This window comes from Phallusia mammillata, chromosome 5 (genome assembly GCF_965637545.1).
Source record: "Phallusia mammillata chromosome 5, kaPhaMamm4.hap1.1, whole genome shotgun sequence".
NCBI lineage: Eukaryota > Metazoa > Chordata > Ascidiacea > Phlebobranchia > Ascidiidae > Phallusia > Phallusia mammillata.
Window position 1 is genome coordinate 1,941,376 of NC_137256.1, and position 25,292 is coordinate 1,966,667.

The window sequence follows — 25,292 nt, forward strand, 5'->3', positions numbered from 1 at the left end:
TAAACCATGCTTAATACATAAACCTTAATAAAGTAATCAATGGAGTTTTGAATGCTCAGGATGAAAAGAAATATAAACAGGCATCGAAATATTTATTTTATATTCGAAATAGTTTCAGAACACAAGAGAACAGAATCGTATGTGAAAAAAGCTAATATCGGTTACAATTCTAGAACATAACTTTCGAATCTTAAGAGAAAAATTTATTATTATTTTTTTACAATCCGCTTACAATTCTAATACATGAGAACCGAATCTTCCATAAAAACAATATCGAATATCACTGTAGGACTTCCGAACCGTATTCCTATTTCAAAAAGCTATCAACAGATACAGTTTTAAAACACAAAAATCAAATCTAACACAACTCAGTTATTATCCGATATAGTTCTAGACACGAGTACCGAATAGTTCAACAAACAACTTACTTGTCAAAAAATTTCGACAGTGGTCTTCGGTTTTTCAGCCACACGATTTCTGGGGCAGGTGTGCCTGTTACGTCACACTCCAAGGTCAATAGGTCACCGCGATTCACAACCACCATCGTGACGTCATCGTTGTCGGCGATTGAGGGAGGTTCGGACACAATCACGTGATAAGTTTTGGAGTCAGATCCGGCGACGTTGCTCGCGTTGCAGACGAACAAACCGGAATGAGAAATCTGAAAGTTAAATGAGAGGTTGGATTATAAATATGAGCCAATATTTCGCAATGAAAGTAAAAAATGTGTCTTGTCTCGTTTATCTCGATTTGCAACTTAACAATATAAACTCTAGACCACAAGAGGTATTATATCGAATCAAGTTGGTCTCCTAATAATTCATGCTAAAGGCTGGGCTACAAAATCTATGTCTGCGGATGGAATGCTTAGAAAACTCAAATTCGACACCTTCTTACAGACCTGGCGTAATACAGTTTATGTTGGATTATGCTGTCATCACTGGTTATAAAAACTTGAAATCTGTCATGTTTATAAATAATGAAAACTTGTGCAGACTTTTGAAATTAAGGTAATTATGTTTTTGTAAAGTATAGAAGACTTTTAGGAATGTAATTAACACTAAAGTCTGAATATTGGGAGAATAGACCGCTAAGATACGGTTGATTCGTAACTGACCTGAGCAGAGAAGATATCCAGAACCCTTCCGTCACCTTTCAGAGTTGCGTCACTTGGGAGAAACTCCCTGTCCTTAAGCCACGTGATCACTGGAAGGGGAATCCCGTCGGGGTCGCAAATCATGTGGATGCGATCGCCCACAACTGGAAGTGAAAAAATGAAAACAAATGGTGAAATGTAATATATGGCAAATTACAACTATGTGGAAAATGACAAGAAGATTATTTCAGATGGCATTTATCTAAGTGATATTGCAGTCAAAGGCAGAATTCAGATGTCCTATTTGCTGGTAAAGGACCTAAACGGGGTTGGTTTGTGAATTAAAACGCGTAAGTCCTAATTTTTAAGTAGTTCTTAATATCTTTCAAGGAATGCCAATAAAAATACAAAAAAATATGTGCGTTAAAACTTTTCAAAATATTGCAAATCAATAATCATTTTAATTTGAAAGCATGAAACACAGCAAACCACAAATACATTTCTATGCTTTTAATCACTGAGCCACACTTCCAATTACTCGACGTCATCACAATATATTACTGTGACGTAAAATCCATAGTGACGTCGGTGACCTACCGTGGTTAAGAGTTGTATATGGCGGACCAGCTATGGTTGGGATCACGTGAACAGTCAACTTGAAATATTTCTGTTTCCTTCCAGCCACGTTTGTTGCGTCACAATGATAAAGTCCCGCGTCATCTTCCTGTGAATGGAAGAAAGAATTAAATTAGAAGCCACTGAAGTATTGAAAACATTAGAAGTTGAAATATTCAATATTTAAAAATACTGAACAAACGTTTCGCACATCACGTTGCATATCAAGTGTAGCTTTTATTATCTAACTGGTGTAAACATATATAAACTACTTGTTTTGAGTTGAAGAACTTTGGGCACTATCAGAGCAGTAGAGAAAAATCGTTGCGAGCAAATGTCTTTATTTATTTCAAAAAAATGTAAAACTTTGGATGAAAATTCCTAACTAAACATGTTTAAATTAGAGGGCTATCAATCGAGAGATTATACCGAGAGCAATAAAGCAAAATTGTTGCGAGCTAATGTACATGATGCCAAGTATGCCTTAAAGTATTTTGTATCACTTTACACCAGTCAGACAAACAACTCTATTAAAACATTTTTTTGAGAAACACTGATTTAAAGAATATATCAGCCAACCAGTTATTTTTTTCCCCGTCTACCTGTGTCCATGTAATATCGAGTTGTCTTCCGTTTTGTGAAATTCGGATTCCAGGTTTCATCAAAAGTGGGCCGGAATTCTTGTACCACGTGATTACTGGAGGTGGAAATGCGTCAATGTCACAAACCATCGTCACTGGTGTGTTTTCCACAACTGTTATGTTCTCTATGTCGTCTCCGCCCACACTAGGTGGCACTGCCGGGGGTGAAAAAAGAAATTATTTTTGAAACAAGTTTTTTAAGTAAAAAACTTAAAACAAGAAAGCTAAGATAAATATATTCATACTGGGATGATTCGACTTTCGGCGGGTTTTCCACTAAACCTGTGCAGCTCAGTTGGTCCCAGAAAATCTCTTGTCGTGGGTTCGAATCCCACCGTAGGCTAGATTTTTCTAGCCTACGCCCTGCGACATGGGAATGCTTGCGAGACCGACTTGATTAGGTATTACGCCTTCATAGGCCCGGCGTACTATGATAAAACAAAAAAAGATTGACATGAAGAAAACTTACGATAAACATCGAGCAAGAAATCTTTCGATGAAGTTCCGGCGTCATTTTCTGCCACACATGTGTACTTGCCACCTTCGCTTTCCTGTGCCTCAGAAACTGTCAGTCGAGTCCCACCTGAAATCAGCAGGAAAAAAATCACTTAGTAAGAAACTTACATACCCACGAAATCAATAATTTTGACTTAAAATTGCTGTTGTTATTCTTATATCAAAACACTTTATTTCCAAATTCAGCGAACACTGCATTTTGCGAAAAGAATCTCCCAAAACACTTGCATTACTATCAAATGCATAAGGTAACACGTTATGTCAGCATCGTGTGTTCGTGTGTTCACTGTTAGTAAAGTAATCCTGGTAAACTTGGAAAAAATCGGTAGCTTTAAACCTGACTACTCCGAAAAAGTCGGCTGCTGCCAAGTTTAACCAACAATGCGAGCTACCACAGGATAATGGTTATACAAAAACAAAAAACAAACTGTTATTATCAATCAGTGCAAAATATATGAACATTATAGTTGGTCCGCATTAACGATTTAGGACTGGTTTCAGTCAAGCATACGAGTTCACATAACATAGTAAGCACATAAAACAACACACAACAAAATTTAAACAATTCCTCACCCGCTGACACACTGTAATCGCCAGTTCTCAGCTCAACCAATGGGATTCCGTCTTTCATCCACGTGACCATAGGCATGGGGATTCCCTCAACTTGACACTCCATTGTGACGTTATTATCGAGCACGACGCTTACCCCGGTGGTTTCCCCTTCACCCCTTATTGTCGGGGAAACTACAAGAAAAAATAAAATAGTCGTATGACGTCATCACATGAAAAAATGCAAGTTTGTTGGTGGCAAGGTGTGTTGTACCACCTGAGCAAAGCAATACATAGTCCTCGATCAAGGGGAGTAAAACACCAATTACAAACAAAATTCCAAAACAAATTCAGCTGCAATTGTAATGTGATAACAGACTACAGGAATCAGCCTGTGTAACAGAGTGGTGGCCGACCGACTTATCAAATTATATGGATAAGACAGAAACTGACGATACCTTAGGTGAAATTAATATTTTTGTTCGAAAATATAAGATTTATCTGATGCTGATTGTCTGGCCCTCTTCTGAAGTATTTCGTTTAAAAATTCAGCTATTTTTATTTCACTACAAAGTTAGTAACACTAAATTGAAAGCAACGGTGCATCTTAACAACAATCAGTTTAACATAGCTGTATTAAAACCGATGTATATTTCGTCTGTATGGGCATCGTCAGCCCCTCTTTTTTAAATAGATAACAAAATTACAAGTTCTTGAAAAACAACTAGTATTTTGTTTAGCACCACATCAGTTGATCGACGAATTTATTAAATAGATATGTTCAGTTATCTACGACATAGGATGCCTACTATTGAAGGAAAAGATCCTATAAAAAAACTAAACTTCACTTGAAACTTACCAATAACTTCTAGTGTGAAATCTTTCCGTGACTTTCCAGCCACATTAGTTGCCTCGCACCAGTAATTTCCCACATCACTTAGTTGAGCGCTCAATATATGAAGTCGCTGTTTCCCATTGGTGAAAACTAGGCCACGTGGTGTCGTGATGAGCTGGTTGTCCCGATTGTACCACTTGATCTGTAGGTTGGATCGTAATAGAGAAGTTAAAAAATATTGAATTATTGGGAAAAATGGCAAATAAATGCTAAACTGTTTTTTCAATGAAAGGTTTTGGAAGACTTAAATTCTACGCAAAGTTTAATCGAAAAACGGAAGGCATTAGAAGGAATGTATTCAATGAGAAACGTAACGGAAATAGTCGAAAAAGCGACATGCTTTTTGTTTTTCCTATTTGGCAAATGCTTATGTCATTATCAATGATATTAGGCTGCAAAACTCACATAGGTTTTATCTGTTTGTTAATGAGATTTTATCTTGTTTGCTCCTAGTATAACCAAAAAAAATATTTTTCATTATATTTAAGAAATAAAATACAAATTATATTTTATATAAATATTTTTTTCCCAGACAGATAAATACAACTTTGAACATAAACACAGATTTATTCAATTCTAAATATGAAATCGTTCTGACCTCTGGTGTTGGTTTTCCTTTCTTTATTTGACATTCTAGAACTTGTGACCTTCCAACATCGATGACCTTGTGGTGAACTTGGGAATGTCCGATGATGACGGGAGGAACTGGATGAAAAATAAATAGAAAGAATAGATTGTGTTGGAGAAAATACAAAACATTACAAATAAGGAAAAATGACAAAGAAAAAAAGAGTACGTAGAAAATAAGAGCTAAAAAGAAACCAAATTCCAAACAATAAAAAAAAATCAAGAGCCAAAAATAAATAAATTTACTAAAATTTTCAGACAACAATGGTTAGTTGAAACAAAGCAACGTAAAAAACAAAATTCGTGAAACATTTTAAAATACATAGAAATCTGGTTAATCGCAAAATCCGGTTAACTGCATACATGCTTGGCACATAGGTTATGCGATTAACCGAATTTGTCTGCATAACATTCATAGTATGTGAAACATAGAAAATATTAAAAGTCGGTAAAAAAACATTAATTAAAAAATGCATTTGAGCAAGAATGCAAAGATAAACCTCACTCACCATGAACAACCAACGACATAAGTCTGTTGTCCTCTCCATTTAAATTCACCGCGACGCACTCGTATGCGCCTTCGTGTGTCAGAGGGTCAGCCCTTAATATCGATAAAACGCCGCCATTGTCAGTTACCTGGAAACGGATATACGTCATAACGATTTTGTGAAAAATGCATAAAAACGGTTGAAACATGGCTGAACATTACAATAAAAAACTAATTGTTGAATGTAGAACATGGTTTCATGACTGAGACAGAGTTTAAAGAAAACCCGAACCCGAAGGTACAAGTCCGATTCTCATTTTTCTGGTACAGCTACTAACACAGGAACTCACACTACAAAAGGTTTGCTAAATACCGGTAGATGGCGTAAAGAGCGCAGTTATTTAAAAAACAGTGAAACTGTGATAGGGTTAGGGACTAAATTTGACATAAAGAACTGCGTTTTTAGGTTGATTTTATTGTTATTATTATTATGAAACCTCAGACCAACCCTAATAGCCCTAACCGTGAGCATTTTTCACACAAATTGCATTTTAAATATGTCGGTTGCGCCACCTACTGCGGCTTTGCAAACCTGTAAAGTGAGTTCCTGTGTTACTAGCTCTATTGATTTTTATATGAAGCCCAAATTGGGAGTTTTGCCATGAGGTGGCGTCACACACTGAACAACCTGACCAAAACACATTTAAACTTTAGGCATCTCACTCTCATCCAACCTACCCTTAGTGTCGCGGTGTCAGCCACCGGATTTCCGTCTTTCAGCCACGTGATCGTGGGAAGGGGAATCCCGGTTGCCACGCAACGCAGTTCGTAGCTCTCATCTTCCACAACGGTGTGCTCCACGCGATTTTGGGTCGGATAAATAAGAGTGGCGGGAACTGGATGAGAGAAACGGATTGTTACGTTATTATCGAAAATTTTTAAAAAATAAGTTGCCTTAAACCTGTCTTATTGTAATTACATACTCTACATATCGACGATTTGTAATATTTTTATACCTACTACATACATACAATCTATATGCATCAAAAAGTCTAAAAAGGCAAATCTTCGTTATGTCGTCAATAGTAATCAGTTTTAGTCAAAATTGATAAGCATTTACTGAAGTAACACAATAGATTTATCCCATCACACCTACCATGCACGATTAAAGTTGTCTGTTTAGTTGCACGACCCACAATATTAGTCGCAATACAAGTATATTCGGTGGCATCAGACACTGCTACATCGGTGATCGTCAAATGTTGGTTGTTTTCGGTCAAACTGAACCTGCCACCTTCCACAACTGGTGTACCGTATACTTCCCACCTAATGCACAGGAAATAATGAAATTAAACATCGAAAAGTGATGGGTTCGAATCTTGTTCTAACCACGCCACTGATTCAGCAACTTTGGTCATTTTTTATTATTTTTGTAACTTGACGTAAAAACAGCTTAATAGAGTTTTTCTGGCAATTGTTTTTTCGCACGCATTCAACGCTATTTGCCCTGATGAAGGCGAACTGTATAGGACGCCAAAATGCAATTGTCAGAAGAGCTCTGTAAAGTTTCTATTATGCCCGGCAGCAACAGCTTATGTAAAGACATAAAAACGTTACCCTGAAAAGTGATCTGTTAATTAAGTGTATTTTGGAAATTTCTGCGAAGACAACAAACATTTAGTCCAAAACATATGTTCGATTCAGTACGAGGCCTGTAGTTTGAGAAAATGTGCTGATACAAGGGTACAGCGTATGTAACCGTCCAATTCACGCCAATCACAGATTAACTAGCACTTTCCTTGAAAGTTTCGCTGGACGCAGTTTTATACAGACAAAGGTGTGTTCCGTTTATTGCATGAACCGTTTAATTGTATAAAGACAATTTGCCAATTGGTTATGCGATTAACCGGATTCGTCAGTATCAAAATTCATCTCAAACCTACCTTATATCTGCAGTTGGATGTGCGTATACATTACAATACAGAGTGGTAGTGTCGTGTTCCACAGCTACAACTTCTTCATTAGGGTTCGCTACCACTGGAGGCACTAGCACGTCCAGATTATGATGTTGTGTTTCCACACCGACCTCGTTCGATGCCACACAAGTATATTTGCCGCGATCTGACTCTCGTGCGTCTGTTCAAGACAAAAATACGAGTGGAAAATTATAGACGTTTCGTTCTAGTTATATCAGAGTTTTTTTACATTTTTCCTCCTTTTTTACCGTTTAGGCAGATTTTGAAGACAAAAACTAAAAAGGTGACTTAGCGTATATTGCACATACACACGTACTCAACCATTTTCAAACTTTTGTTTGGTTCTCACGGTTATTATGTATTCGCTTCATTTTTAAACAACAAGCAATTGTCTTAAATGAGACAAGTTTTCAATTTTTTTAATTTTGTTATCGGCGTATCGAAAATTGCAAACAACGGTTTTATTTTTGTTTGTGTTTTGCAGTTTGAACAAAAAGTGCTAAATAATAATTAACGTTTCAACCATAGTTAGCGTTCTTTAAAGTAGCATTCACCTGATATGGTCAACTCCCGTCCATCACCGCTTATCACAATATTTCCGCCGGAACCAAATATCGGGTTTTCATTTTTCAGCCAAACTACTGTGGGAGGGGGATCCCCTGTTGCGTGACACGTGAGCGTCACACTGCCACCTAGCGTCACCGATGAGTTGTAAGTCTCACTGTCGCCCGAAATCGATGGGGGAACTGTGAAACAATAGAAAAACGGTTATGTTAGGTCAGATTATCATGATATTGCAGGTTACCAAAGTTTAAACATTCAAGTTTTCAAAAAACAGCTGATAAACCTTACGGCAGAACCGCATTTCAGTGGATAACAACAAACACTTCTTTTTTTAAAGGACTTAATGAAAAGTCAGTTTACTAATCAACATCGAATTAGCTTCCATATAATCACAACCATGAGTTCATAGTTCACAGGTGTAAGTCAAAACTTCGAAATAAAATATCTTACAACGGAATCGCATTTTTGTGGGGAACAATGAACACTTTACGCCTTGGGGTTATTCTAGGTCAATAGGGGTTAATTGAGGTCACTTTTTCAATCAATGCAAGTCAGCTATCTTAAACATAACCACAACCATGAGTTAACCCGGTTTCCTACCTTGCACTTTAACTGTGTGCAATCTCTGTTCCTCCCCGGCCTCGTTCCAAGCCACACACAGGTACTCTCCCTCATCTGATACTTGCGCGCTCGCTAGCTCCACCACCTGGCCATCCTGTACGAGACGAGCTCCCGGACGTGACGTCAGAGGCTCTCCGTTGTGGGTCCAGCGCACTGTGGGTGTGGGGATTCCCCGGGCACTGTGACGAAACAAATTTTGAGAGAAAAGTGCAAAAATGGTGATAACGTTAAAGCCAATTTTTGTTGTTGAAAATTCCAAAAGTGGCAATGAAGAACGAAGAGTAATTATCGGTGCATCGTTATGGAAATAGATATTTTTCGTAAAAATATGCTTAAAATGAAGTTTGGTAAATCTATTTTGTTGTTAGCTTTTACACTGACATTAATTTAAAATTTCGTCTAATGAAAACTAATCATACTGTTCATTAATTTAAAGTCATTAATCGAATAGAAAACAATTCAAACTTACAAACAGTTAAGTACAAGATAGTCGTTGAGTGTGACGATGTGAGATTGATCGTTTCCGTTGATTGTTGGTGGAACTGAAAATAGGAACCAAAAATAGTGTGAAATTCTTTTAATCATAGTTTAAAGAAGTTGAAACCTAAACACAAGCAGCTGTAATGAAACATTACAAGTTGAAGAGAGCAATCCTGATATTCCAAGTTTCGCCTTACACATTTTCTGCAAGTTTTATTTCACAATAACTTGTTTTGTGAACCAGTTTAAGCATGTTTATAAACTAGAATGGTGGCTTTCTGATATATTTCCATTTTATATATTCTATACAATATTTACCAATTTACTATACACATCATTTGATCTACACATATGATTGTTTTTGTAAACAAAAACTAATGGGTCCCCACACGAGTGTTTGTGCGGATTTACGGTAAACAAATGTTGTGGTGATTTTTAAATTCTTAAGAACAAATTTTTAGAAAGCATTAACCCCAGAATAAAAAATTTTGTTTGTATTTTTTTTGCACTATTATCGTCGTATAATTACAAAAACAATAAAAAAGAACCAAACAAATACTTTCGATTTATCTCTTGCTTTGACCCAGATATTGTCGCCCAAGGTCGGGTTTTAGACACAATTTTTTTCTAGAAAGCTGTAACAGTGATTTGCTGCAAGCGTCTACATAAAAAATTGTTTTTCATTTAACTTTGTTTCGCAAAACGAGTACCATTGACCTGTAGTAACCTTTAGGGTGCACACACCAAACGACTGTTTGACCTTTTGACACCGTTTTCAATAGCACGCCGTCCTTGCTGTTCAACAACACCGTTTGACCTAATTGATACATGCCTTGAGTATTTGATTAAAAAAAAACGCTACGTTATGACGAAAGAAAGTTCCGAACTGTGTTAGTAATACCTACTAATTGACCTGAAGTAACCCGTGGTCATGCAGCGGCCAACCTGACAACGAGCATTTAAAAAAACTTTTGTCTTGCAAAAAAGTTTATTTTTTCATATTTAGTTTGATTAACAAAGTTTTGCTTGACATATACGAAGCACGCTTATTAGGTTTAAATCGCGTCATATGTTTGAAACCGTTGCCAAAACTGAAAATGTGAGTGATAACTTAATAAAACGACATAGCATTGCTGTGCAAAACAGCTGATTTATAATCACCGAAACGACGTGTCGTAAAACGTCTGTCCGACGTCAAGCTGAGTCCTCCCGCTCTGCCCTATTATTCGAGCGTTAGACACATTTACGTTTCGAGAGCCTGCGGGTCTGTCTCTGGGTCATTCGGGGTCAAACTTCTGGAGGATCAAGTTCAGATTAATAACTAACATATATCCAAATTTGAATCAATTTGAAGCGCTCTTTCTTTACCAAACGAGCGCTACAAACGAGCGTTTAAAAATTTTACGTTTTGGGGGTCTGTGGGTGAACCGCTGGGTCATTCGGGGTCAAATTTCACGGGGACCAAACTCGGAGTAATAACTAACATCTGTCCAAATTTGAATAAATTTGAAGCATGCTTTCTTGACCCAATGAGCGCTACAAACGAGCGTTTAAAAATTTTATGTTTTGGGGGTCTGTGGGTGAACCGCTGGGTCATTCGGGGTCAAATTTCACGGGGACCAAACTCGGACTAATAACTAACATCTGTCCAAATTTGAATAAATTTGAAGCACGCTTTCTTGACCAAACGAGCGTTACAAACCAGCGTTAGACAGAAAAAAGAAAAAAGAAAAAAGAAAAAAAGAAAAAAGAAAAAAAGAAAAAAAAAAAAAAGAAAAAAAAATACGGACAAAAACAATATGTGTCCCCTTCAGGGAAGGGGACCCATAATAAGAATGTTGGAAATGTGATTTTAAAGACCAATTAGAAATAGTGAAAGAAATATTTTGGCATATTTTATAATACTTTCATAATACAGTTAGTATATATAATACAAACAGTCTTTTCTGGAGTTAAAAAAGTTACAACACGGTTGAACTTATGTGCAAGAGTTTGTCTTTTTACCGTGAACGTCAAGATCAAAATGTTTGGAGTCCTCCCCAGCAATATTAGTGGCAATACATTTGTACGAGGCTGTGTCAGAGACTAAAGCTGAGTTGATGCGGAGAGTTTGACCTCGATCGTCGATCTGAAGTCTTTCGTCGTCCACAGCCAGTGCTGTTGTGCCTACAAACATATCCGTACGTTATTATATATACGTGAGTATTTGGCCACTCAACCTTTATATGTTTCTCTTGTAATGTGTTGCACTGGTTTAGATTAAACAAGCGCTTTTGTGTTAAACATTCCCAAATCGTTCTTTAATTTTTCTAAATGTTTGAACAAAATATTTTTACATACATTTAACAATGCAAACCAATATGTATTTTTTTAAAGATTTTTTTACATGCAATATCCTGAGTTGATACATTTTTAGGTTGAATTTAAACTGACCTTTAAACCACTGAATTGTAGGAAACGGAATTCCGTCAACTTGACACTGAAACTCCACTGATTGGTCGATGTGCACCACGTGACTAGACACATCATCGTTGTCCCGGATGTTGGCGGGAACGTAAACGTCCAATCTGATGAACTGCAAGGGGGAGAAATTATAAGTTTTAAGTGATTGAATGATAACATCTGTAAGTTTCTTTTAAGAAACATAGATAAGAAACACTGCACATAATAAAAAATACAATTATTTTGCCCAACACAAATGAACATTGCCACTTTAAACTAAAATTTGGGGTTTTGTTGCAAATGTATCAAGGATTGTTGCAAGATAAAAAAAAATTTATAATCGTTTTCTTCTAATAATGAATATGCAATATAACGGACAATACGGGACGTGATAGGTTGTATATTGAACCCTAATATAATGTGGTTATGGCGATTCATTCGCGTGCACCAATAGAAGTTTCAGCAACCCAACAAAACTTCCCACCTTCTGTGTCCTTCCTACAAGGTTGATTGCCACACATTTGTATAGTCCTGTGTCTGAAACTCGCGCGTTGGTGATGCGGAAAATGCTTTTATCCGACGAAAACCTGATGTGGTCTCTCTCTTGTTGTACAGGCTAAAAGTTAACATGACAGACTTATTGAAATAGAAAACTACTAAGTTAATATGCAAAACTTATTCGAATAGAACCAAACTTACAACTTCCTGACGTTGTCCTCCGTACCACGTGATGACGGGAGGAGGAACAGCATCCGCTTCACATGTCAGATCAACATTTTCTCCTTCTCTGATCCAGATCCTCTCAATGTCATCCCCCTCCCCATCAATCTCCGGTCGCTCTGAAGAAGAAAAAGAAGATAAAACTGAAACTTAAAATAAGATGGGCATCAAAAGCTGACATGTGCAGCATACGAAGCAGGCAACGGTGCTTGTGATTCAACTTTCGACTGGTTTGTCGCTGAGCCGGCGTAGCTCAGTTGGTACAGCGTGAGTCCCTGAAAGACTTCTGTCGTGGGTTCGAATCCCACCGCAGGTTGGATGTTTGTAGGCTACAGCGTGCCATTTGGGAATGCTTGGTGACCGGCTGATTCGGTATGACGCCTTTAACGGGCCTGGCGTACTGTGACTTAAATGTTAGGGTGCCGTAATCGCAAGTTTGCATGAAGACTTTCGTTCATTTAAACTACATCTAAAACAGCATTTCAAAACACCAGTGAAAAACGAGTAGCCAGTGTTTTTGCTTTGCCCAAGTCTGAAGAAAGAAAGTACGAAAACTAAACCAAGAAAATCTGCCCGAAAACGGAAAACAGAAAGAAAAGTGCAATAAACCGCCACAATCCCGAGAAAAATCATCCCGAGAAATTTTAAAGCAAACCTCAATAGTTTCTTACCGTGCACAAGAACCTTGTTAACTTGTCTCACAATTCCCCGTTCGTTCTCAGCCTCACAAATATATTCCCCGTTGTCATTCGCTGTAACGACTTGCAGTGTCAGCGTACCTTCATCGGATATGTCAATGTTGGGATCGGTTTCGTCCAATTCTTCTCCGTCATGATACCACCTTGAATGAAAAGGTAAAAAAATTGAAAATTGCACTGATCCTGTTTGAAATAGAATGATCTTGTTTTTAATTTATGCTTTACTATATTTAATCCAAATTTTGTACATGCAAAAATGCAAAAGCTGTTACTTAATCTATTTAGTAGATGTTAGTATTCGGTTGAATTGTGAACACCTACGTTTTTTAGAAGTGATGTTGGTATTCGTAGTTACAATTGTAACAAAATCAGTCAAAAATCCTTGGAATATTACTTTTTAAATTTCCCAATTAAATAAAGTAATTAGCAAATTTTTTTTTCTGTCATACAATCTCAAAACAAAATAGTATAATAGTATCATTAGTAATAACGGTAGTAGTTTAACAAACTTTTTCAATTTTATCTCTTCTATTAAATATATTTCACCTCATACACTGTCAGTATTATATCCTCTACTAAAATTAAAATTTATTAAATAAAATTATCAAAAAAGGGATTAAATACAACAAATTTTGTTCACGTACTTATAACTAATTTTTTTAACCTTATTCAAATAGAATCACCTTATCACTGGTTTCGGGTCCCCAGTTGCGTTGCAAGCGAGCGACAACGATCCGAGTTCAATCGGGTTCGCCTCGCAATATCCGTTCAGTGAACTTGGAATGCAACCGTCGTTCTCCCTGATGCTTGGTGAACTTTGAACATCCACAAACACCGACGAACTATCTCGACCTGCAGGGTTTCTCGCCACACAAATATATTCGTCATCGTCACTCAGATGCGCATCACTGATCCGTAACTCACTAGAGCCATCTGTGGAGACGAGTATGATTTTTATGGCGAAACTTTCTTAGAGATGTGACTTTCGAACCTCTTTATTGCCTTTTTAACTGTTTTTTTACTGTTTTCAGAATAACTCGTTTGAACATAGAAAACAGTTTGCGATGCCGTAAGGTTTTTTACAAACCATTTTTGGCCAGCTGAAACAGTTTTGTTATTAAACGAATCTCCCGCAGACAATAAAATGTATAAAAGAAAGATTCTTGCTTCTGATCCTTGCTTTTTACCGACAGCCCCTTACATGTTTGCTTTTTTGCAGAAACTGACGATGCCTATTTATTAAGGCGAAATATATATTTCTGTTATTAAAAGAAACGATTTATGCTTTTATCTGTTTTTATGAAACAGTCCAATACCATTTTTGGCCAAGTTGAACTGAGTAACCTAATTTAACCATCATATACGCCACACAAAACTTTCAGATTGTTAAACAAACAAACAGCTGGTAATCTTACCTTCGTTAGTAACGAGATATCTTTCATGAAAACCCGCAAGTATTTCAGTTTCACCCCTGAACCATCTCAAACTTGGAGTTGGTAAACCAGATGCGAAACAATTTAATGTCGCAGTTTCGCCAACCAGAACCTATGGATGTTGGGGTAAACTTATTTTTGCTGCTACTAACGTTCCTAACTAGTAAATCACGACGGTTAGCCCGTGAAGTAGAACAAAAATCCAACAAGCAAGTAAGCTACAATGTGCACTGTTATGACCTATAAGGTCTCATCAGTGCACTTTGTAACAAGATATTGGCTAATGTTTAGTGCATTTGTTAAATAGGGCAGCGGCATTTTTAATTTTTACTTTCGAACTTTAGCAGACTTATTGTTGAACTTTTCCAAGTTATAATAGGACAACAATTTAAAATTTAATAAAATGAGCAACAAGATTGAAATCATGTTCACACAGGTATTGTCGAATCGTTTCAAATACAAACACATACACAAAACTTAATTAGAAGACCAACCTTAATGAGAGATGGACCTCTGCGTATAGACGGTGGGACTTGAACCACTAACCTCATGCTTCTGTCGGTTGAACCAGCGACGTTTGTTGCAATGCAAGTGTAGCGACCTGAAATCGTGAATATGTTAGGAAAGTGCTCTGCAAGATGCCTACATCAGATGAACATTGTTAGGCAACAAGCAAGAAAACAAATTCAACTAAAAAAGGTAGAGAGTCCTTTGGCATTTTTCACAAGAAATATTGTGAACTTTGGGTACTTTTTATGCTAGATTTTGTTGTATTTTAAATGTAAAACACTGTTCCACGTACTGGAAGTAGCCTAAATGTTTCTCAAACCTTTTTAGGCATTGGTCTATTTCTACCGCAACATATGTATTTGCTGTCTAAATGAACATTGAAAATTTTGAAAACGATTCAACGTTTCATTAAAGTGGACTCACGGGGTCGATACGCGCTGATAACAATATTAATTCATCATACAAAGTCATCTTGACGCCACATCTGTTAACATTAAATTTGTCCCAAACAGAAGTGAATTGTTTTTAATTTGTTTACGCCTTGCTTCAGTTCGTGTATGACTAAGTTAAACAGAAAATTGATTTTGTTAAGTAATTTTTTTTGCCTTTTACGCTTCTAACTTACGTTTTTTTTTCGTGCGTTTCTTATCTTTCATTGCGTGTTTACAATCAGTTTGGTCTGCTGGGCTTTCAGTTGAGGATTGATTGATTGTGTGTGCGAAGGACCTATTAGCTTTTTCTATTTTTAATTCCTTTTATTGTTCACTATAGACACTGAAGTTGCCTTTTTAGCAAAATTAATTTGTTGTTTATAACACTGTCAACTGATTTGAACCTGGAAATAAACATTTCCCAACTTGTGATTCTATTTGAATAAGGTAAAACATAAGTCTTCCATCACCCACCTGCGTCACCTACGACGGCAGAGAAGAAGGTCAAGTTTCCGTTGGGGCTGATTGAAAGCCCAACCTCGTTACCCGTGAGGGGAACACCCTCTTTCCTCCACTCGTAGGTGGGTGGGGGGTCGCTCCTGGTCACCCCGCACTCGAGGGTGATCTCGTTGCCCTGTGTAACGGTGTAAACGTCGGGGTTGTCTGACCCGACTTCGGGAACCACTGGAACCAAAATATCACGGCGTAAAAATATTAGAAAAATTCTGAATGAAAAAGTTGAAAAAGTTCAACAAAAAACCAAGTGAATTTATGAGTAAAAACAAAAGGCTTTCCGAACTAGTGAGTTTTTTTGTCAAATGAAGCACGTCAAACCAATAAAGCAATGAAACAGTGAAAGGGAACAGTACGAACAGTTGAAGTTGTAAATAGGAAAAAAAACTGTTCAAATGCTTTAACGTAAAACCAAAAGAAACTTTTTACTGATGTAGGCCAAATTATTCCTTTCTGGGGAATTTTAAAAAAACTTTTAATACTGAGTTTAAAATCTGTCACAAAAGTTTAAAAATCAAAAGTTTAAAAAAAATTGCAGCAAAAGCAGATTGATTTCTGAGGTAATATTGTTTCGATCTACATTTTTCTTTCAACTTACGGTAAACATCCAATGTAACATCAATATGGTCGCTTCCAGCATCGTTGCTTGCTGTGCAGGTGTAGATTCCATTATCATGTGTACTGGGTGAAGTGATCGTTAAACTGCCATCCCCTGAAACACGGAAGCCAATCTGGTTGTTCAGCGCGATTCCCACGCCCTTCCTCTTCCACACTACTTCCGGGATCGGGTTTCCCACGGACACGCAAGGGATTGTGATTGGTTCGTGCTCGATCGTGTCGTAAAATTCCTCACCACGGACTATTTCTGGTCGAACTGAAGGGGAAACAAATTAGGGGTAATGAAAAATTATACACTGAAAAGTTAAGACTGGAAATAATGGTAATGTAACAAGTGTTAGAGATGAATTATGCATCTCCATTTGTTGTAGTTTATTTTTACAAAGAAGATTTAATTCGAGGTTACCAAGCCGTAGAGCGCTATTTTCAAAAATGCTCCTTAAAACATTATCATTAGTTTTGAATCCATTGCACAACTAGCTGGTAAACTCCGAATGAATGTTCTTAACCAGTGGTTCCCAACCTGGGGTTCGCGGACCGCCAAGGGGTCCGTGAGATGGTTTCAGGGGCTCCGTGAAGGCAAACATTTTTATTACCATTACCATACCAACAGTACAATATTGTTAAGTTTCTAAACGGTTTTTACAGCCCTGCATATGAGTGAAAACTGTTCATAAAACTTTTAAATTAGTAAAACTTGTGATTGTTACCTCCATTGTGACATCACAACACACATGAACAATATAACTTATTGTGCCTTGTTTCAAGTGTTGTACACTAGAGAATTTATCTCTTTATTGCATTTGATTTACTGCTACAGTAGAGAACTTTATTATGATTTAAGGACTGTGAAGGTTGATTAAAATTCTGCCCCCAAAAGCAAAAGTATAATAGCGCATAACAGTATATAATAAATGGAAACGAAAAACATAACCAAACTACAGTACATTCCGTTGGAGGTCCGCGGACCTACAAAGTTTGTAAAAGGGGTCCGTGACTACAAAACGGTTGGGAACATGGGCGTCCCCAGCGGGGGGCAAGAGGGGGCGCGTGCCCCCCCCCCTGGAAAAAAGAAAAACGCAAACGGTCGCAAAATTCGCACCTTAAAACAAAACACAATCAACATTCACACAGTGTTATACAAAAACTATTCCTTGAACGTAAACTGAAGACGTCGTGGCCGATCTCCACCCCGATAAACGCACTCAATACAAGCTGTAACTGTAACAGAACAGGATGATGTTTTACAACAGATTAAATGAATCGAACATTATTACTTAACAATAGCTCGGTGACAAGCATATTATTACGTCATTGATGGATGTGTCAAAAAGCCATTATGTGATACCTTCACTGTGTCTGTTGTTACATCTGATAAGGTTCGTGTATGTAAATCCTACCGTTAAAAAAGTATTTGCCAACCTACCACATACTTCAGTGATGTTTAATATTGTGTTTATTGTATCATTTTGCTACATTGGGATTGGCAAGAATGAGTAGCACAGTCAGATGATTTTTGTTCTGAAATACCGTTTATCGAACGGCGATGTGACGATAGTATTGCCCTCCCCTGTATTTTTTCCTGCGGACGCCCATGGTTGGGAACCACTGTTCTAAACAATTGTTCCCTCAACAAACTGTCCGATAGCTTGCATGTAGAAAATATAATCTATTGCAGACAATTACAAAAAGTAAGTATTACACACAAGCCTTCTATCAGTCTTGTTTTGGAATAAATTATTTTCGATCCGTTTATAGTGCTCGTAAATACGTGCACCATTTGGGAAAGGATCAAAACGTTGGAAATCATAACAAGCATAGTGCTTGATATTAATACATATTTCACACTAACCCCAAACATCGAGGTCAACTCTTCTACGATCTGTCCCGATCACATTTGTTGCCGAACAAACGTAAGGTCCTGCGTCATCAGGGTTGGCATTACTAATTGTGATTCCGCCATCTTGGTTTAACTGTACAAAAAAGTTCAATTACAAACACAGACTTTTTTAGGATGAAACAAAGCAGTTAAAAGCAGTGGGAGTGGGAGTGTAAAATATTAAACTATTTGGGATATATACAATAACTTTTTGGGATACTATGGAATAACTTTTAACTATTAATCACAATAAATCATTTCTATAAGATATGTTATAACATTTTCTTTCTTTTTTATTTATATTTTTTCCCTTTAAAAGCAATTAAACTATTTAAAATATGATGTTGTTTTTATGTCTAGAAACATTTAGCTCAGTTCAGTGCCAGTCCCACAAAGACTCGAATCCCACCACATGCTACGCTTTTCTAGCATGCCTTGTCATGTGGAAATGCCTGAAAGGCCGGCTTCATCAATACGCCTGACGTACTGTACTTAATACGTAATATAATTTGTTATTTAGCAACGACTTTATCATTTTTGTCAAACCTAGTTGTCCATTAAAACTTTATTCACCTCAATTCTTTCTGTAAACTCAAACACGCTCCTTCCCTTATACCAGAGCCTGGTTGGGTAAGGATTGCCTGAAGTTATGCGGCAAGGTAAAGTGATGGAATCACCTTCTATCACGTGAATACGACGAGGTCCAACATCAACACGAGGAATGGCTGAAAAATAATTTGATGGTTACAAGTTGTAGGTAATTCTTGAGGCTTTAAGGTTCGTAAATTTTTTTGATTGGAAAGCAGCTTTAGGAAGCAAAAATAACGCTTTAAAATTTATTTCGATTAAAAAGAAAGCCAAGCATTTTCAAACAGCCCTAATGCGCATTTTTTATACATTTGGAAGTCATCACGGCGCAAAAACAGAAAACTAGAAAAATTCTTATTTATTCTATTTGTCTGTGTATGGTTTTAAAAACATGTTTCAATTGATTAAAAACCTTTTATGATGAAAACAGCGGTTGTCAACTTTCAAGTCAATTTCTATTGCTCCTAAAATTTCCAAACAAAAAACTGAATAATGAATTTTCCTTTTTTCAGTTTTTTTTTACTCAAAAAGGCGTTCTAGAAACCAGAGGTTACAATTTACAACAAATCAATCAACTGTCACCTGTTCCTGTGATTGACAGTTGAGCGGTTGCCACTGAGCTTCCGAAGTGATTTGTAGCAGTGCAAGTGTAAGCTCCTTCGTCATCCAGGTTCAGAGTGGTGATCGTCAGACTGTCAGTCTCGTTGCTCATAACCGCGCGTGAATTCAAATCGAACAAGGTCTGTTCCGCATGGTTGCGCGTCGTCCCCCGAAACCACGTGATCGACGGTCCCGGATGACCGTCCGCGGCGCACTCGAGCGTGACGTTGTAACCTGATCACGTGATGTGCAAGTTTATGAAGCGTATCAGTATAGAGTTTTATAGAGTTGAGATTACTTCACTTTGTGAATTTAGCGACACACTAAAACACCGTTGAAACGTTATAGGTAGATAATGGCTGAACGCGTTGCAGCTACATTGTGTTATAAAGCGTTATATGCTATATATATTTATATTTATATTAATTATAACAAAAACATGGCTACATCAACAAGGCGCAAATGGTTTATTCAAATGGAAATCAATTGCTTGATTGACGGCACACTATCAACCTTAAAAACTAAGTTGAAAACTATTTTTATAAGGGACACTACACACGGACTTGAAAAGTAATTTAATCAAAAACATAACAGCCAGAGTACTCGTGTATATAGAATAGCAACCTGCACTGATTTGCATGATGTTTTTCTGTATATACAAGTTCTCTTGCAGTTAATAACGTGTTTCTATGAATGTGTGTCCTGAAATTATGTTTATTATTAATCTGTTTATGATTCTATTTGAATAAGGTAATATTAGGAAGTCTACACTACCAACCAACCTATATCGATTCCGATGTCGAGGGGCGGGTGGGTGATAACAGGTACCCACCCCACCTCCACGGTGATTTCCCCATAAGTTGACCCCGCCACATTTCGTGCAACACACTTGAATACGTCAGAGTCGGAGCGCGCCACCTGGTGGATGCGCAGATGTCCGTTCGACTGCGAAGAAAAATTGTTCGGTTGATACCAGGGCTGCCAAAGCTTGGGTTTTGCCCCAAGATCTTGGGTTTTTACTTGACGTCTTGGGTTCTTGGGTTTTATTTTGAAAATTATAGCAATTCTTGGGTTTTGAGTCTTATTGATGAAATAAATATATGTAAGAACTATTTTAACGAGAAAAGTTTTTCGGGTAGCTGCAGTGTTTAGGCCATTTTATCATCTCTTTTATTTTCTTTATTTTCTAGACCCTAATTCTTTCCAGATAAGTATACAGGGAAAGCAATCGTTACACTTAAAAATGCAAATAAATCAATGCTTGTTAAACATAAAAACTTTAAATATACTGTAGACATTACTAATTTTATGAAAAAGAAAACAGATTATGATCATCAAACAGCCAAGAGTGAACTGGCGATTGCTGCATATTTTATTGAACATAATATTCCCTTTGCTTGCATTGACCATTTCCTACCAGTTTGTAAAGTTGCATTTCCGGACTGTAAACTGTCAAAAATTTGTCAATGAACCAAGTAAATTTCCTAATTAATTGCATTTCTAACCACATTTTGCAATCTTGGGTTTTCATTTAAATTCTTGGTTTATTTTGCTGTGAGTCTTGGGTTTTGTTGAAATTCTCATTGGCAGCCCTGGTTCATACTTGACAGTTTTGAACAAGCGATTTAAGTGTGTGTAAAAATGTACGCAAGGTTTGGTAAAAGTTCAGTTCAACTAATGTTGTGGGTTTTGAGTTCATTGCCAAAAACATTTGTTAAACTTAAAACAGCTGGCTTGTTTAGACCGAGAAAATCTTCACAAAAATATTCAAGCACACAATTTACGGTTGGAAAAACTTCAAGCAATCTAATAAAGTGATTTAACTTCGTAGCAACGCTCATGTCGGGAAATAACTTTTTCAAAACATGCACTTTCATCGTAAAAAATAAAAGTTACTAATTTTTGCGAAAATTTTGCGAAATTTCTTCATAATTGTGTCGCTAGAATTAAAAATAAACAAATATAGACACTATTTTGTCACTTGTATAGAATTAGGCACATTCGGTAACACAGCAGATTAAGAAATCTCCGTAATTTTACTTACCATGACCTCATACGCCCTGCTCGTCACAATTTCGCTGCCTGACTTCCGCCACCTAACGACTGGTTTTGGTGTCCCTGTGACGTCACAGACGAGTGTGACGCTCGATCCTTCCAACACGAGCACGTGACTTTCTTCAATCGTGACAGTGGGAGGTTCTGAAGAGAAAAATATATGTGAAACACTGAACTGCAAAAAGTCTAAACAGAAAATATATGTGAGAAACTTAATCGCGTCAAGTTTAATCAGAAAAAGATAAAGGGAAACACTAAACTGCACAAACTTAAAAATTAAAAATGTAAAATACTGAATTGCAAAAGCTCTAAACCAGTGGTTCTTAACCAGGGGTGTACGAACCCCCAAGGGGTGCGAGAACTGTTCCTAGGAAGTGCGGGGATGCTAAATCATTAAGGTTAGTTAGGTCTATTCTATATAAATATAATTATAGAAGGGGGTGCGAAAAATTGGTTGGTAATTTGAAAGGGGTGCAGCAAGAAAAAAAGTTTAAGAACCACTGGTATAGACAGAAAGAGATGTGAGAAACAATGAACTTCGCGAGTTAACAAAAACATATGTGAAACACTGAATCGCAAAAGCCCCAAACAGAAAAACACGTGTGACATTTGGAAAATCAGAAAAATTATGCGAATCACTGAACCCGTAAACTTCTCATGAAAAAATATGTGAAACACCAGCTTACCAGTGAAATACCACAACACCGACGCATCGTCAGTTCCAGCTCTGTTCCGACCCTGACAAGTATAAGTTCCTTCGTCTTCAGGTCCAGCGTTCACGATGCGAAGGAATTCACCATCTCGACCAATTCTGTTGAGTGGTGAAGAAGTGTTTAAAACTTGAAAGTAACTAAGAGGGTGTAGCTGTTTCAAGGATGTATTTTAAAGCAAAATGCGTACATATGATCAAGTCAGGCAAAGTATATTGCAATAAATCAAGTTTAGCGAAAAAGTTTCAAAGTTATTCGCCTTTATGTTTAGATATGTCTAATTTTGCCTTTACAACATCTTCATATTATCTTCAAAATTTTCAAAAATTCGGGCGTGTAAAGACTAACCACCAGAGCTAAATCCACGACCATTTTCACCAGCGGCGAGAATTAAACCCTTGACCTCTTGTTGTCTGTTTCAAAGTTAAAGTTTACCTGATTTTTCCGATGTCACGCAGATAAGTCGATCCCTTCAGCCACTCAATGGTTGGATCAGGAAGCCCATGTGCTGTACATTCGATATAAATTCGATCTCCATCTCTGAACGGAGTTTTTCTTGAAGGATTCACCGAAACACGAGGAGGTCCTGCAAAGTTGTTTAATAAAATAAGTTGTATTAAAACCAGATAAACTTTCTAATTTTTGTGACATGTTAATTGGTCAAGATTTTAAGTGGATTTTCTTTTGTTTTCATGGTTATTATCGTTTATATAATTTCGAAGAATTGCACGAAGCAACAGTTACAACCAGTAAATTATTTGAACACAAATCCACAACAAAACTTACTTTCGACGATCAGTGCGATGACTTCTGAACTTTCCCCTCCAATATTCACCACAGTACATTGGTACACCGTCTCGTCACGTGATTTAGCGTTACGGATGAGTAACGACCCGTTGCGCAACTTTCGAAATCTTTAAAAGTGAAAAAAATGTTTAATGCTTTTTAAAAATGATTTTAGAACATACGTTGTAAGTTACAAAACTTCCAAAGCCATTTTACGTTAAAACAACAGTAGAGCAACGCTCCTAGTACATATGTTAAATGTAATATACCGTCGTGACACCTAAATGCTAAGTTCTTTGTGGGAGTATTGTAAGATGAATTTGCTTCAGGCAAAAGAGAATCTTAGACCACATTAAGAGCTTAAGTTTACAAAAACCAAAGAAAAGCGAACTGACAAAGTTTTACTCTAATTTCACAACTGTAAATTGGTTTGAACAATTATGGTCGTTTGCCACAAGTTTCGTGGGTGTAATGACATTTGAAACCGCTTCTTATCCAGCAACATGCACCGGGGCTGAACGTGGACACAACTTCGATGCCCCTGCGGCTTTTTAACACCTAATTCACTGGTTTTATCGTTATCTCCATTTTGTCGGCAACCTTTTATCAGCGTGACGCAGTTGATTAAACTTTTCTCCTTACTTTTTCTGTATATAAACGCGCTTGTTTCCACTTGTGCATTACATTTTCACTGATGATGACAATAGTTTTGTCGAAACGTTTGTTTTAATAAAATGAATACGTTTTACTCTACGTCGCTGGCAATTTGCTTTTTATTAAAGCTGTTATTCAAGTCCGTGTCTTGTGTACCTAAATTTGAAACCGAGTTTTACAAAATATAGGTTGTGTATATTTTAGGGTTTTAAAAATTCAAGCCATTAAGTTAGTGTAAAACCTGACATTACGACAAATGACTTGACCTTACATTATACCTAATTATTTTGGCCTCTCTGTTTTTTTGTGAGTATTGCACGTTACAAAGGTTTTTAAACTTTTGTCTCCAACTTTTTTATTTCATCACAATAAAATCATTCCCACCTTCTTCTTTCCAACCTCGACCCATCCGCTTTCGACCACGTGATCGTGTATTCCACGTTACTCTGTACGTCACAAGTGAGAATCGCGTTCGTTCCCGGGACAACAGTGACGTTTCCCTCCACTGTGATCACTGGAGGGCGTTCTATTAGACAAGGTATAATATATAATACGTTTGGATGACAAAAATGAGATTTTTGTGTCTGCATATGTTTTTATATTTATATGTATAAAAGTATTTTCTATGAAAAAAATGAATATGTTTTAAACAGATCACTCAATTATTTCACAAATCTGAGGTTCGTCTTTGGCAAATCAATTGGTCTAACTATCGAAGTTTCCAGTAAAAACACACTCACAAAACCGTAGTTTGCAAGGTTGTAGGTTCCAATCCCATCTCATTCACTATCCTGTTTAACAATGATCTGCTTTCCCGATTCCAACTTACCTTCGACGTCCAAGAAAGTTTGTCCATATCCGAACCCATGTGAGTTGTTGGCATAGCAACGGTAGTTCCCCTCCGCCGCTTCTGTTACGTCATCAATGCGGAAATAATCTGTTACCGAGTCCCTGGAAGATGATAGAAGTTACTGATGTGATGTTATTCATTATGCTACTAAGTTTATAAATAACGAGAAAAATATTTTTGTCAGTGTGCTGCAAAATTAATTTACTGTGATGTAACTATAAAAAAAGCTATTACAAAATACATTGTTAAATGATACTCTGCTGGCATATATGTAAGCGTTTCTAAAACACTTGACCGGCGTGACACGGGCTTACTTATGCTTTCAAAACTGTTCAAGAAGGACAAATTTAATAAAGCGACAGTGCAATTTGACTAAATGTTCAACTTCAAATTTTTGAAAACTATTTAAATGTTGTTTAGCATCTATAGTTTTATAGATTAAAGTTTGACTTTTGTAATACAAAGGTTATTCTAACGCCACTTATACTTACAGATAATGTCGAGGTTGCGCCAATAAATCGACCCAAACCCCTTCAACTTCTCTGCTCCATTTCACATGGAAGGGAAGCAGACTTATAATGTGGCACGGAATCTCAGCAGGATAATCGAAATATCCAGGATGAGTTTCGGGCATTTGAACAACTGGTTTCACTGTGGAGAAACAATCAATTCTATTACTGTAGTTTGAAACAATGCAATTATTATTATTTGCAATTGCGATTGTTTTAGAACAAACAA

General features: G+C 37.0%; 1 protein-coding gene and 1 long non-coding RNA gene across 3 annotated transcripts in view; one reads left to right on the top strand and one right to left on the bottom strand.

Annotated features, from left to right (window-relative positions):
* The window catches only part of LOC145230713 (hemicentin-1-like), a 71,750-nt gene that overhangs the window by 40,808 nt on the left and 5,650 nt on the right, over positions 1-25,292 (bottom strand). For both annotated transcript variants that reach the window (XM_080096222.1, XM_080096221.1), the window contains exons 10-45: positions 25,046-25,205; positions 24,534-24,655; positions 24,089-24,230; positions 23,051-23,178; positions 22,700-22,850; positions 22,241-22,365; positions 21,544-21,698; positions 20,282-20,444; positions 19,482-19,733; positions 18,885-19,036; positions 18,285-18,405; positions 16,413-16,688; positions 15,776-15,985; positions 14,855-14,961; positions 14,343-14,472; positions 13,611-13,860; positions 12,901-13,070; positions 12,209-12,348; positions 11,994-12,125; positions 11,501-11,642; positions 11,072-11,233; positions 9,057-9,129; positions 8,567-8,766; positions 7,957-8,148; positions 7,370-7,562; positions 6,583-6,752; positions 6,165-6,322; positions 5,449-5,575; positions 4,911-5,017; positions 4,277-4,454; positions 3,442-3,612; positions 2,822-2,935; positions 2,314-2,507; positions 1,694-1,820; positions 1,118-1,260; positions 429-661 (exon numbers count right to left, since the gene is read on the bottom strand). In XM_080096222.1, coding sequence (XP_079952348.1) covers positions 429-661; positions 1,118-1,260; positions 1,694-1,820; positions 2,314-2,507; positions 2,822-2,935; positions 3,442-3,612; positions 4,277-4,454; positions 4,911-5,017; positions 5,449-5,575; positions 6,165-6,322; positions 6,583-6,752; positions 7,370-7,562; positions 7,957-8,148; positions 8,567-8,766; positions 9,057-9,129; positions 11,072-11,233; positions 11,501-11,642; positions 11,994-12,125; positions 12,209-12,348; positions 12,901-13,070; positions 13,611-13,860; positions 14,343-14,472; positions 14,855-14,961; positions 15,776-15,985; positions 16,413-16,688; positions 18,285-18,405; positions 18,885-19,036; positions 19,482-19,733; positions 20,282-20,444; positions 21,544-21,698; positions 22,241-22,365; positions 22,700-22,850; positions 23,051-23,178; positions 24,089-24,230; positions 24,534-24,655; positions 25,046-25,205 — 5,770 coding nt within the window. The remainder of the gene's footprint in view (positions 1-428; positions 662-1,117; positions 1,261-1,693; positions 1,821-2,313; positions 2,508-2,821; positions 2,936-3,441; positions 3,613-4,276; positions 4,455-4,910; positions 5,018-5,448; positions 5,576-6,164; positions 6,323-6,582; positions 6,753-7,369; positions 7,563-7,956; positions 8,149-8,566; positions 8,767-9,056; positions 9,130-11,071; positions 11,234-11,500; positions 11,643-11,993; positions 12,126-12,208; positions 12,349-12,900; positions 13,071-13,610; positions 13,861-14,342; positions 14,473-14,854; positions 14,962-15,775; positions 15,986-16,412; positions 16,689-18,284; positions 18,406-18,884; positions 19,037-19,481; positions 19,734-20,281; positions 20,445-21,543; positions 21,699-22,240; positions 22,366-22,699; positions 22,851-23,050; positions 23,179-24,088; positions 24,231-24,533; positions 24,656-25,045; positions 25,206-25,292) is intronic.
* LOC145230714 (uncharacterized) lies at positions 24,182-25,103 on the top strand. Its single transcript, XR_013860740.1, has 3 exons — positions 24,182-24,242; positions 24,358-24,572; positions 25,048-25,103. It is a non-coding gene; the product is annotated as an uncharacterized LOC145230714 (long non-coding RNA).